At 38.3% G+C, this 15,056-nt stretch overlaps 1 protein-coding gene across 2 annotated transcripts; it reads left to right on the forward strand.

The window, feature by feature from the left end:
• The first annotated feature begins 1,601 nt into the window (after positions 1-1,601).
• Positions 1,602-10,692, forward strand: cdc42ep2 (CDC42 effector protein (Rho GTPase binding) 2). 2 transcript variants are annotated; one of them, XM_081365218.1, is made up of 2 exons: positions 1,602-1,733; positions 6,760-10,692. In XM_081365218.1, the coding sequence occupies exon 2, from the start codon at positions 7,063-7,065 to the stop codon at positions 7,807-7,809; it is 747 nt and encodes a 248-aa protein (XP_081221344.1). In that variant the 5' UTR covers positions 1,602-1,733; positions 6,760-7,062; the 3' UTR covers positions 7,810-10,692. The 2 variants fall into 2 exon arrangements, with proteins under 2 accessions (XP_081221344.1, XP_081221343.1); XM_081365217.1 differs by having other exon boundaries at positions 1,700-1,968.
• The last annotated feature ends 4,364 nt before the right edge of the window (positions 10,693-15,056 follow it).

The following is a 15,056-nucleotide window of genomic DNA, read 5'->3' on the forward strand; positions in this document are numbered from 1 at the left end:
TAGCTGTGCATTAAACGATTTTACGATTGCACTTATTTTTTCAACAATGTAATACAATAGGCCTATAGTTACAGTTATTTACCTTATAATTAAATTATTAATTTTCTCTATATTCATTAAAATACATTAGGCTATACCAGTATCAGAGCATGGCAGTCATAGTCATTCAAGTCTTATTATAATTGGTAAAACCTGAAATCCAAAGAAAGGAAACATTGATATTGTTTATTTTCTTTACACAAAACAATATCACTCAATACACAACGCCTGTTAAATACCACTTTGCTGGTGGTGGTAATGCCGTAAATCAAATGAGTCCTACCTGTCGCATCATTTCCTACTTTGCCTTCTCATAAAAAAAAAACTTTGTATCATGGTAAAAATCTACATATTCCCGAAGAAAGTATTCCCAGCCAACACACCCATGTGGGGCCCGAACGGGCTGCAAATGGGCTGATATCCGGAGCCCACCTGGGCTACCCAACTGGGACCCAGCTAATTTTGGGCCTCACATAAACATGTTGGCTGGGTTGTTTAGTGTAAAACATGTTGAAGATCAGTGAACAGGCTGTCGACATAGGTCCTATAAGCTATTTCCTCACAAAAGCTGTTTATTCAGCGTAGTGGCCTCTCCTCCATTGATATCCATTTAAAAACAACAACAAAAACGGCCACATTGTCTCCTTACCTGTGTTAGGGTTTTTTGTTGTTGTTGTTGTTGTTTTTTTGTCTAAAGGTAGCAGGCTTTCCTTCCAGTGGCTTTGACCGTATCATTACTTTAAATTCAAATTCATTTCCTGGGGCTCGTTCTTCGTACGTCGCTAACTCAGTTAGCTGGATTTGATTGTTGACGATTTGGCATGATCTTGGATCGTTTGGTTCTTCGAAGCTCATCCTGGACTTGCTGTCATAGCAACAGCTGCGCAAGCTTAAACCTGCTCGGGAGCAGGCTTATTTCATGTAAACAGGATTAGATCGCGGTTTCATAAGCGGAGCTGATACGGGAAGTCCAGCGCAGCGCGATAGTGCACTTTCTGAGGTGTTTTTTTTTTTTTTTTTTTTTCTCGTGACTCGTGAGATTGTCGTTTACATTATTAAATTGTTGGAAACGCACATTTATTTTCGACTTGTCGGAGTCTGGCTTTAAATACAGCACAAACTGTTATCTCAGATAACTCAATCCAGCGATACTAATCATAAACAACAGGTGAGTTCGAAGAACCCAATTAGCCGGATCATGATTAGCACGATGATATCATCTTGGATGTGTCATTTGATCTCGGATGTAATAAGCAACGTACGAAGAACGAGCCCCTGAACTTGAACTGATCCGAATTATATATATATATTACATTTTTTTTTTTTTCAAGAAAATACAAGTGTAATGTGAATTAGGAAAGGTGAGTAGGCTACTAGCTATAAGAGATTAGAGGTTTAGAGAGTGAGACATTTACGTTTGTTTTGATATGGTTTAGAGGAGTGTGTGGAGGGTGTGAGAACTTCAAATTGAGTCACCGCAACGTGTGCTGCTGACAGCGGCGTGCGTGCGTGCGCGTGCGTGATGCGCTACAGACTCCCTCTGCTGTCCTGCTGGAATCTTCAGCAAACACGGAAGAAGCGGGACAACGCAGCGGTAAATGCCAAGTAATGGTCTGGATAACACAATTGTAGATAACAGCGATCCAGATCCACAGAGTCCAGTCCTGTGCGCTGAGCTTCAGCAGTGATGTGAGGTGGGCTTACTGCGCTCTATAGCGCGGCTCTATTTCTACCGGATCAGCAAATACTCTCTGTATGCGGTATCAAGTGTGGGGGTTATTTTTGTACTTCTGTCAGTTCTGCTGGTTTTCGCGCTGGGAGAAGTATATGTGACCGAGCAGAGCAGAATTGGTATTGATTAATTTTGACCTGAAAGACCTGCGCATAGATGCGTTTTGGAAAGGACTTGATCACACGGGAATCTCAATGGTAGGCAAACTATAGTATTTGCATGTGGAGTTAAAATCGCAAGCCTATTGAACACAAACTGAAGTAATCGTATGGGAGCTTTTTCACGCAGAAGTTACGCAGAGTTGCCTGTTTCTTTTAAGTACAAACCATAGTTTTAGAACATAAATCATAGATTTATATTCTCTTGAGCTTACAGGAAAATGCCTATTGTGTCCGCCAGTGATGAATATAATGTGGAGGGTCTCTCTGATGGCCAGGGGAGCGCGGGGTGGTGCGCGCACACTGCCATGATGACATTGGGCTGCTGCCATGTATACGGAGTTACATTTTTCTGTTACCTGACTCTGCTTCAATAACAAAAATATCGTGTATTTTTGAAAAAGTTGCATATCGATTAAATGTGATCTGTAAAGGAGTGTAATGACTTTAAAACGCGCCCGGAGTAAATTGTATCGTTTTGGAGCGTGTGTGCGCGCGCACATAACAGCTTTGAACAGAGGTAATGACAGGCAGACCACTGCCTCCACAACAGAGCTGCCTTTTTAAAATTACGTTACAGCAAACAGAATTACATTTTTAATTCATTTTAACAAGTGGAATTAAAATGGATTTAAATTCCTATTGTTGCAAGTACAATTTTGAACTAAACAAGTTCGAGATAAGCTTTGAATGTTTCCATGACATGTTTGAAAATTTCAGAAAGTTTTGAATTGTCTTAAGTTTGAGGATTAATAGGCTTTACAATTAGATGGGTAGATAGGAACATAAAGCATAATTTTGTTTGGAATTTGGAATTGTACATTTATTTATTTATAAAAAATGTTAATGTTTGTTTATTTTGGGAATCATTTGGGTTTTAGTTATTACACATTTTTCTGTGAGGAAAGGCTAAGGAAACGTACCTCGGTAAGGGAAAGGTAGGCTGTAAAAGAAGTGTAACTGTGATCACATGTGCCTTGTAAGCTAATGGCCGCGACGTTACTGAATCCCTTTCAAAGTTTTCTAGTGTTTGAGGATCCCATAGAAGTAAATGTGTGGTTCCAGAAAATGAATCACACTTGTAAGTTAACTTATAAAACAGCTCTTTTTGGATATCAGATTCCAATTATAGCTCATTCCAAAATGAATGTCATTCCACATGGGTTCGACAATTAGCAGTCAAGCAGTCTGTTTATTATGTGACAAGCTGTTTCCACACAAGTGTATTCAGTGTTTTCTCCTTCATTGACCTCCATTCAAACAGAACAGCTTCTGCATTACACATTTTTTATAGTCTTGAAGGGCCCCTGGGAACTCTCTTCACATTGTCAGATCGATTTTGGGTTGTTACGTTCCAATTCATACTGAGGTTTGTCTAATAATATTTTGGACAGAATATTGAGTATGTGGTTGTCCGGAGAATGTTTTACCTAGTCATTTTCTGTTATAAATGCAAATTCTATAGGTATACCTCACCGCCATTAACTGCAATTGGTTTGATGAATGTTTTGAATAACTGGAGCCAGATTCTAGCTAAAGAAAAATGGCCCATTGTTCTGATTTTTTAGGTTGATTAAGTATCTTATTGTGTTTCTGTTTGATAATAAAAATGTGTGAGATCTGGGCCGGTTTTCAAAGATCATGACGTTGATGTTTTGATAGTTTATAGTCACTGACAATAACTCTCTCTGTTAAAAAAAAAAATCCAAAAGCTGTTGTGTTTTTGTGTCAGTGTGTTCTCTCCATTGTCTAACAAACAGAGCGGTCTGTTGAAGGGCTTGCCTGAGCAGAGTGCCTCATTTATGCTTTTTAGCAACATTGTTCACTTCTGCTCTGAAGCTAATAAATAACCTCGGGCCTTCAGGGGAGTGGCATAGTTAATTTTCACATTGTAAAATGTATTTTTAACATGACTGAAAAAGTGAATAAAATTATGGGATGCATTATATTCTCCAGACTTTTTTATTTTCTATGATGAATTTTTTAATATCTATGATTGGACTTTTGTAAACACAGAGATATCGGAATACCATAAAAGAAAAACCATTCGCACTTCCTGACACTTCTCTGCGAGTCTGAACAGGACTCGCCTGATTCCTTCTCTGGAAACTTCAGTTATTCAGTTGTGGTTTGATTAGAGCCTTTCTGAGATCATCCAACATTGTTATTCAAAGAGCAGTCTTGCTTATGTTGACCCGCTTTCGCTTAATGCAGTATTCACTCTGTTATATTATAAAAGTGATGCTGCTGATAGAGCTTATGCTGATTTGTAGTTTAGCATTAATTTAACTTTTTTACCTCATATGCAAATAAATCACTTGTAAATGATCTCACCTAAAAAGTTACTTGGTGCTTTTAATGAAACAAAATATGCAGGTTGCAATGTAATTTAATGAATCACTCAATTGGTTGGTTTGCTCAGGGCTAGAACTGATGTGCTAATTGCTCTCTGACTCCCATGGTTCATTATCTTGCTCAGTTTAGTGAGTGCACGTTTACCATGCACACTCAACATTCATGTGCTTCCATTTGTGTCTTTCATGTGCATATAAAATAACTTGAACAATGAATTGCTGATGCTAACTTTTACTGTTTAAAAAAAAAAAAAATCTAAATAAATCAAGTCACATGGGATAGCATTTTGTCTTTATATACCTTATTATGCATTATTGAAATTACTTATGTTCCCCCTGTGGAGATAATTCACCCAAATATGATAATTCTGTCATTACTTAGGCTACTCACTGGTGTCTTTCCAAACCTGTGACTTTCTTTCTCCTATAGAACACAAAAGAAGATATTTTGAAGAACATTTGGAATCAAAAAACATTGGTTACCATTGGCTCACATTGTATGTAAAAAACAAAAAAACTAACAAAACACTGGGACTGAGAACCAAGATTTTGTATAAAAATAGTGTCTTATTACCATTTTAAAACATTATTTGTCTAATAGAATTTTTAAAAGCTTTACAATTCACATTATCAAACTGGAATAGCCACATGTTTGAATGACCCACATACAGCACTATGTTGATTAAATCTGTTAGGCAAGACACATAACACTCAATTGACACATCTAGGATCAGTATTATTTGAGGGAAAGGATCTGTAAACACACAACATTTCAGAGCTTCTCTGACTGAGCTGGGTCACTTATGCAACAGCGAGGTGGCTTTTCCCACACTTGAGATGGAAACACTGGCCTTTGTTTTTGGTTGGAGTGTGTGCCAGTTGAGCTAACCTTGATAAAAGTCAAGGTTGAAGGAAATACACACACACACACCAGGATATAGTTAACTGATTCAACTGCAGAAGTATGATTTAATGCTAAAGGTATGCGTTACGAGTCATGCTCTAGAGCTCCTGACGTATTGTCACACACATACAGGTCTTACGGTCTGTTAAACCTTTCAGCACACAATGAAACACACTAACACATGCACTCAAATGTTCCCATTACACCGCTGCTGTACCTTTATAAGTTTTGACAGCTGAGTCCACTATCACCAGACACATGGAGATATGTGCAAGTCAAACATGCCAAGACTAACAACAAACTCTAATTATTTGCTCTGACTCTTTTCCACATTATAGTTTGTTTATCATCTCTCACTTCTTATTAAATTTGGTAAAAAAAAAACAAAAAACTGCTGTCTTCTTAGTAAATCTCACTTTTAACTTTGACCTAAAGAACTCATGTTATATAAGATGTGCCGCTCACTTTGAATTTGGATGGGTTTCATCTTTTTGTAATTTGATATATTTGTTTTGTTGTTGTTTTTTACTTTGAAGTAAGTCTCAGTTCAGTTGTTAATAAAAACAAGCAAGCAAAAAGATCAGATTTTTAAATGTCTTTGAAAGAAGTATCTTCTGTTTACCAAAGCTGCATTTATTTGATCAAAAATGCAGTAAAATCACTATTATAAAACGGATAGTTCCAGTCCTTGATTCTGATTGGTTGAGCCGCGTTCGAATCCGTTGTAAATTACTCAACAAACATACACCTGTTGACCGCATTACTGCATGTGTTGCTTAGCAACCTCTTTGGAACTACATTGCTTGGCGGAGGAATAAATGTGTTATAACGTTATATTTTTTGTTGCTGGTGTTTATTTTATGATTAAAATAAATATTAAAATGAATATTTTTTTATGGAGTAACCGTTACTCCGCTCCGCGTCGTGCCTAACAACGCCCCTTGGCTGTTCTAAATCCACTAAAACATAAACATGGCTTTGCAGGACTTATTGCTTAAATATTTTGAAATATGATTACAATTTAGAATAACTGTTCTCTGTTTTAAAGTCCCCATGTAGTCAATAATTCGCCATCTCAGAGTCAGACAGCTGCCTTCGTAAAATCAGAATTCTTAGAAACTCTTAGAAACAACTTCAATGGAGAAAGGCATATAGTTCATCATAACATCGTAATATGCATCATATTCATAATTCACCTGCTATATTGCTAAATGTTATCGCGGGATAAATGGAGACTCCCCTGCTTCACATAGTAATGATGATATGCTAAAGCCCGCCAAGTTTTGAGACTGTCTTTGGTTTACTGCAGTTTTAAAGAGAAAATACTCAGCAATGGTGTTGACTTATGAATTTGCACATGATTTGTCTTAAAGCATATTAAAAACCCCACATAGACATAAACAACATTTAAAAACTTGATTTTCACAACAGGGAGACTTTAATAGATTTAAAAATGTCATTTATTCTTGTGAAGGGAAAGTCTATGATTAAATCAATGCTACTTTGTGTTCAGTTAGTATGTATTACAGTAAATGTGCTAAACACTGTTTCTCTTTCTCTCCAAAACTGCAGGCAGACTGGACTGGCACTGTCTATACGGATGTCAGAATTGTTGTCCTGATACTGTCTTTCTCCATATGGCCTGCCGATGTGGATTCTGGGCTTCATATATGAAGAGACACTCTGAACCACTGAAGAATTTTTCATGAGAAAGAATCAAAAAAGCATCCTGACTGTCCAGTTGGATTGAATTTGAATGCTAAGTGCATTGTGATTTTTTTTCAGTCTGTTTATTCTCTTCACCTTTGCTCTTGTCCATTCACCCTGCTGCAAGGTCTGTCTCTCTGTTGTGCTGGAGGACGCACTGGGTCAGACATGTCGACCAAGGCTCCCATATACCTTAAGCGACGAAGCCGTAAAGGAAAGAAGGAAAAGCTGCGTGACCTTCTTTCATCCGACATGATCAGTCCTCCGCTGGGAGACTTCAGACACACCATCCACATTGGAAGTGGAGGAGGTGCCGACGATCTTTTCGGTGACCTGTCTTTCCTACAAGGTAAATTTCACCTGTTACCGGGGCAGCAAAGTCATCAAGGGTCCTTCCAACTAAGTCGCACAGCAAGTGTAAGCAGTCACCCGCCAGCCAGCGAGAGCTCGCCTCTGCTGAAAAATGCCCTGTCGCTGCCTATCATTGGAGGGGTGCAGGCGCTCACACTTCCGGCTGTGACTTCAGCAGCGACGGTGACTGCTGAGATCCCAACAGCCCTGATAACAAACCAATCGCCCCCGACATCTCCGTCTCTCGCTCCACCTCCCAAACCTCCCAGACTGCACCTGGAAGAGAGGAACTTGTCACGGCATACATCGCTTCCTGCATCTCCAAACCGCTGTCCACTTAATTTGCACACATTTGGGCAGAGTCCAGAGGAAGATGAGAAATTTGTGAAGGATGGGGATGGGGGAGACAGGTCGTATTTGTCCAACGCCGGCTCTATGCTTTCCCTCCATCTGGACTTGGGGCCATCCATCCTAGAGGATGTGCTTCAGATCATGGACAATGAGAGAACAGGGACGTTCAGTGGGCGACTTACACCCAGTGGACGACAAGAGATATATACCTGAAAGTGAACAAAGAGATGCGAGTCAAAGCTTGATGATACATAAATGAGCTAATCACATTTTTCTTAATGCATCAAAACATTTTTCCATCTGAGAGAACTCATTTACCTGCTGTACAATGGCATTTCCTGGAGTCCTTTTTTTGCTCATTATGCATTTCATCTTTGGAAAAGACCTTTGGAAACTACAGGATTTGAACCAATCAAAATTGAATCTGTTTCATCATTGGATTTCTCTGTTGTTCAAATGGATTGTTTTAATTAATCTTGTATTTTTGGACTACAAGCAATGCAACAATTCTGGCTTTAAATCTACTCTTAGATACATTTTGAAACATTTGATCTGAAAGCATTTTAGCAAGCACATCTCAAACTACCTGCATTGAGTGTACATTATGTATTATTACAGAGAAACATCCTACATGCCTCCTGGATTCACTACAGGAAAAGAAAAACTGACATTTCCCTCTTTCAGAGCAGCGATGACATCATCTCCCCCCTCTGTGTTGTTGCAATTTGTGTAATCGGGTAAAAATGCGCAGCTCCTCCCTAATGATCTGGACACGCACACGCACACGCGCCAGGAGGCCTGTGCGTCTACACCCTGGGATTTTAACGTTCTCTCTTTTTTTTTTTTGGGAGTAGTCTTCATTGTTCAGAAACAGAAACCCAAAGGCTAGCTTTTCACTGAGCAGGAATTAGGAATGTTTTCCTTTCATAAAATACTCATTTTTTTCTGTGTTTGGTTGTTGTTGAGGTGTCTGCGATCCCTCAGGCATTGACAGATGATCATTTTTCATGCAGCAGTAGTTTTTCCTTTCTCCGATTGAGCATGAGCGATGGGGCCAAAAGAAGGGCTTGTGTTACCTTGGTATCCCCCATGTAACCCACCCCACAGGGGTTGAAAATGCTTTGCTTTCCGTTCAAGGATTTAGACTGTAGTATTATTTTCTTGTCAGATTATGAGTTAAAATAAATAACTTTACTTTTTTTTTTACTTACCTTGCAAAAAGTGCATCAAACTGTCAACGGGGCTTAAAAGAACAAATAATAACAGAAACAGTCATATTGCAATCAGCGTTTTGTGATGCTACCTTTGCACTGTAACAGCGCTAAGAAAACCTACTGCATTCATTTAAACTCATCAGTTCTCATATTTAAAGGTACACTATGTAACTTTTGATGCTCTAGCGGTTAATAAACAAACTGCATGCGTCTTGAGGCGTCCAGAGCTACTTCTCTATTCATGTATATATCTGCAGCTGTTGTCGCCGCGCTCAGTTTGAAATAGTCCAAATATAAACGCTTATTGTAGGCGTACCGTACCATACTCGCTCATCATATACATTTTGAACAAAAAAGTTACATAGTGTACCTTTAAAATGTACAAAAAGTATATATATTTTTCTTGTATGAAAAGTTTTGTTCTAAGTAGCCATTGTTTCTGACACCGTGTCTATACCCGACCACTAGAAGCTGTCCACAGTGGACGCAAAAAAGCGACCGTTGCAAATCCATTTGTCCTTTGTAGCAGAAGTAGTGCGAGCACTTGGAGTTAGTACGTCAGAAATATTAAAGGGCAGCAATTTTCTGTTGGAAATTTGTTGTCTCGTCACACTGTATCCAGTGTCATTAGCATCACTGATTATAATAGGTTCTACTTGCTTTTGTCGCATCGTGCCACTGGTGTCTGATGTAGACACGGTGTCATATTTAGTGGTTCTTTCTTTAGGATTATTGGTTCCTTTTTTCATTACTAGTGAATTGTCTTACATTTTTATCCTTACATTGTGAATTCCATTTCCAAAGCTGAATCTATTTACAAAGTCATAGTTCCATGCACTTAACTTTGTTGACATACATCTGATCTAAAGACCAATTAAATCCACAAACAGATTAAATCATATGGTGTACCTTTCTAATTTCAGTATTTTTTTAAAGACTAATTTCATTACATTTATTATCATCATACTGAACAGGGACCCGAATGTTAGACATAGAATTATTGTTCAAAACTCTTTAGTCTTTATTTTGGATTTACAGTACTAAAACTTACCACTACATTAACCAGACATTTGTGAATTAAGCAGTTCTCATAGCCACTTTACTAAAAAAGACAATATGAAAATATCTTCACATATGTCATTTTTATTGATTACATCAATGTGTGTTAGTTTAAGACCACATGTATAACTCATATATGCAGTTGTATTTAATTAAGACAGACGATCTTATGATTTAGCTTCACTGAAGCACAATTACAACGAGAAAAAAAAACAATTGAGTAAAAGTACAATAGAATTTTAAAGGTCAGACTATTTAACAAGCAATTGTGTAAATATAGATGGGTAGATGTAAATTTAAATGATGGATTGCTAAAAACCACACGTGCCTTAATACATATCTCCAAAATACTTTTCTACTCGACCACAGCAAAATACTGTGATGTTGACTAATACTGATGCTATTTTTAGTTCATGAAAAATGTAAACTTGAATTATTACTCGGATTTTGACGATTAAACTCAAAAATTGCATAACATTCCTGACAAAGACATTTTACCATAAAAATGCATCATGTTTTTAGTCTGAAGGGGAAACAACTGCATATGTTATCTCTATATTGTAGCGTAACGTTTCTGCCTTTCAGTAAAAGTGAATCATTAATAACTTTTTCTACACATCTTAACCGTGCATCATATGCCTCTAACACCTGTTCAGATTTGCACCAGAGGACATTTTTGCACGTCTTATTGGGCTTTGTCAGATACTATACTTTGGATGTTAAGTGGATCTTTGCTGCTGCTGCTGCTGTACAAACTACAATAGACTTAGAAGATAAGATATAGAGACAGAAACATAATGGTGAATAAATGATGATTCAAGTCTGGCTGTGTTTGTTTTTTTCTTCTCCATAGGTATAAGCACAAAGGCAGTCAAACAATGGATGCTTTATGTGGATTATATGTGTAAATATATGGATTTGTACTGACTTACCCTGCCCTATTTTATTGCAACAGAACTCTTTAGCTAAGACTAGAATTTATTATAGGTGAAAGAATGAGCAGAATTGCAGGTCAGTGCATGAATGGCTCTGGTGTTACTGCACTACCTGTGAGACACTTTTTTCATCGCAAGTCTTAGCATGCATGCCTCTATTACTTTAATCTGTTTTGAATACAAGCAATGTCTTGAATTTGCAATTTTGAGCCTATTTTGTGGCTGGGAGCCAGCCTTGTGGTTTTGTGTGTGTGTTCAAGGCACTTTAAGAGTTTGAGAGTGTGTGTCTGTGTACTCTGTTTATTTGCAGTAGCTCCTCTATTTTTTGCACAGGCCCTGGGAATCCTTCCAACTGGCTTTATTAACACAGAGCAGCCCGAGTCCCTGACCTTACGATCACAATACCATGGGAACACCAGCTAGAAAGAGGGGAGCAGTTGGAGAGAGTAGGAGGAAGGGAGTATAAGGAAAAGGGTTGAGGGAAGGTGAACAAGGGCCAGGATGAAGGAAAAGAGGAAGTGAAGAATTGCAGAAGAGCAGATATATTTGGTATCAGAAAGGAGACCATAGATCACAATCCATGATTCATTCATTTGACAAAACACATTGTTGCACTTTCATACACATTAAATTAAAGAAAAAGAGGTTGAGGCTCCTACAATTAACTCAGAGGAAACATCTCATAACCAGCGGATCTGCATTCTGATTGCTAAATCTATAGGAACTAATGTTTCACAGCACAGTATTGGGCCACTAGCTGAATGAACCAGCTAATCAATGTCTTGAGGATCACTAGAAAGCTATACAGGCAGTTGAGTTTTTATCAGAGTTGGAGGTTAACTCTGCAGGATAGTAGCCCTCCAGGACACAGTTGCCCATCCCACAAATTTTAGCTCTGTTCCTCTATTCCTCCAGTTTAAAGGTGTTTTCACACCTGGCTCGTTTGGAGCATTTGTTTCGGAACCTGGTGCGTTTTCTCCCTTAGTTCGGTTAATTTAGGCGTATGAACACGGCAATCGCGCTCGAATCCGCAGATAGCCTGAACGAGGTGGCCTCGGCCCTAATGAAAATGAACTCTGGGGCAGTTCATTTGAGGTGAGAAAGCAATTTGACCCAACGGACCAACAAACCAAGCAGTATCAAAATTCACAATGGTAAATGTGTTGTATAAAAAGCAGCAAAAATCAGGCTTGATATATATATATATATATATATATGATATTTAGTGAAATATTAAATGATTAGAGTTCAGTTATCTCAAAAAGTAATTTTGCAGGGGACAGATAGGCTTGTGCACATTTGTGAACAAATACAAAAGTGCATATTCATGGACATTCGTATGGCAGAACAATACTGCAAAAGACTCGTGATTTGTTGTGCATGAAGTTACAGATAAAGCATTTATGGATTGTGAGCAAAGACACTAATGACAATAACGTATGATCATTTGTAGAGCGTGCATGTGTGTGAATCTCTTGCGTGCATTTGTGGGAGGTTTCACCCCATAGTTTTCAATGTACAGGGTGTGTATGTGCATCTTTTTGTGATAATCTCTCTAACCTAGGAGGGAATTACAGCCCTTATATCAAGGGCTTGCTCTAATGTGTTCCTTTCTCTGTCCTCACTCCCATACTAACAGAATGTAACAGATAATAACCACCCAGGCAGCTTCTGCAAACACGCACACGCATAAAAAAAAAAACATTTCCATGGAATATTCTGAAAGTGCTCTGAGGAAGGGAGGATACTGAAAAGTATTCACCATGTGCCCTGTTACTTCAGTGCAGCCTTTGTGAACGTGTCAAAGGCTTTGCTCTGTGTGTGGCTACTATTCACAACCTGTCAGTTGTTATTGAGCAAGACGAATAAAGGAGGGAAAGCAAAGGAAAAAGAAGAGAACATAAGAAGAGGTTTGGAGAGGCGGAATGAAAGATGTTTGTTGTATGTTATGGCCTATATACCTAAAACTGGCTGGGTTCTGCCTGTTTGTTGGGTTATTTTCAAAGTGTTGGGTAGTTTTGTGTAACCCACTGGGTTACACGTTTCACTGATGGTAGAAATGATGCACCTCCTCACAAACTCCCCAGCCTGCTGGATCATATAGTAAATCACTGCTAGTTTGAAATTCAAAACTGGATCGGTTTGCCAACGGTCGTTTTGTCTCCTGTCCTGAGAGAAAATGTCCAGAGTTGATCTTCTTGAATAACTTTAAAGGGATAATTCACCCAAAAATGAAAATTCTGTCGTGCAAAATAATTTCTCTTTTGAACTGCACCTTCACTTCCATTTTCCTTTTTCCTCTCTTGTTTTCCCTGAAATCTCTCTTGTCTCTCCCTATAGTGTGTGCACTTTTTGTATGCAGCTTGTAGCTGTCACTTTTCACTTGCAGGTGTACTGTTTTGAACAGAACTATCTCAACCTTGTTGTAAAACAACCACCTCTTTATAATTTGTTTGCACAGAATCTATTTATACGAGTTAAAATCAAAGTATTGCATTGTGCAATGTTATTTTAATCTTAGAATGACTTGAATATCCAAGATTTAACAAAGCTATATTTCATAGAAATATAGTAAAACACATTTTCTAAATTGCCTAAATGTCAAGCTAGAACAACAACAACTAGATCATGACAATATCCTAAAAAAAAACTGACATGACTCATATTTTTGTGTTATTGTCTACTCTACCCTCGCTCCAAACCTAAAAATCGATGTGAACGTTTGTCCGCTAAATCACTACTGTAATATTACAATTAAAGGGTTAGTTCACCCAAAAATGAAAATTCTGTCAGTAATTACTCACCCTAATGTTGTTTCAACCCCGTAAGACTTTCGTTCTTCTTCGGAACACAAATTAAGATATTTTTGATGAAATCTGAGAGCTGGCTCACTCCTCCACAGGCTTATGGACACTATAACTTGCTGGCCCAGAAAATGTATTAAAGACATTGTTAATATAGTCCAAGTGACTACAGTGGCTCAATCTTAAGTTTATAAAGCGACGAGAATACTTTTTGTGCACAAAAACAAACAAAAATAACGACTTTATTCCACTTTTCATTTCCTTCTCTCTGGGCCTCGAGTCTTTTCACGTAGTGTTTTTGCGTAGCGCGTCTATGTTGCACGTCACCACGCATCACACACATGACCAGCGTTGCCCAATTGTGAGCCTACGTGGCACTACATAAAAACACTACATAAACTAACTCGAGGCACAGAGAAAGAATGAAATGAATAGTGGAATAAAGTCGTTATTTTTGTTTGTTTTTGCGCATAAAAAGTATTCTCGTCGCTTTGTAAACTTAAGATTGAGCCACTGTAGTCACTTGGACTATATTAACGATGTATTTAATACATTTTCTGGGCCAGCAAGTTAGTGTCCATAAGCCTGTGGAGGAGTGAGCCAGCTCTCAGATTTCATCAAAAATATCTTAATTTGTGTTCCGAAGATGAACGAAAGTCTTATGGGGCTGGAACAACATGAGGGTGAGTAATTACTGACAGAATTTTCATTCTTGGGTGAACTAACCCTTTAATAATGATGTCCTTAAACATAGGCCTACAGTATTTTGAGTGACGATAGTAGGCAAGGCCTTGCTAGTCGTTTAATTCATACTTAGCCAAGTTAACGAAAACAAAACTGCAGTAGCCAATATTTAAAGATGAAACTGACCCGCACTTGATACCCTAAACAGGTCAGCAATTTTCCTACATTTCGATGGTTCTTCTTGGAGAGCATTCGTTGGCATGCCCTTTCCCTCTCGGCTTTCCTCGAAACTGTATGGTGGAGGCGCGGAGCTTTGCCAGTCAAGACTAACAGATGCATGATTTATTATCGAATGCCGAATTCGAAAATTATCACTTTGGTACACTGGGCTGGCAAAAATATAAAATAATGATATAATGATCCCTATTTAAATTCTCCCTATTCAGTCCGAGGCCTGGGGGTCAGGAACTTCTTTGAATTGGTTAATTCAGAATTACAAACGTGAACTGAACTAATTCTGGCATCCTTTCTGAGCACAAAGCAGCTGAGAGATTGGCTGAGACGTCATTGGCTGCGTCCAAAATGCTGAATTCATCATGACACGTCTTCGCCTCCTGTCTCCTCCTGATATACCTGAAGGTATGTATAATGAGGTTTGAATAATGTTAACAATTATGTTAAGTTTGAAGCATTTGAAGACATCTGATCGATTATTGAAGGCAGTTTAAGTATCCTCCTTCGCTGCCTTTGATATCCCACAATCC

Source organism: Scardinius erythrophthalmus (genome assembly GCF_964197995.2).
Source record: "Scardinius erythrophthalmus genome assembly, chromosome: 5".
Lineage (NCBI taxonomy): Eukaryota > Metazoa > Chordata > Actinopteri > Cypriniformes > Leuciscidae > Scardinius > Scardinius erythrophthalmus.

Coding starts and splice junctions, on each gene's coding strand:
- cdc42ep2 (XM_081365218.1), top strand. CDS start 7,063: ATGTCGACCAAGGCTCCCATATACCTTAAGCGACGAAGCCGTAAAGGA.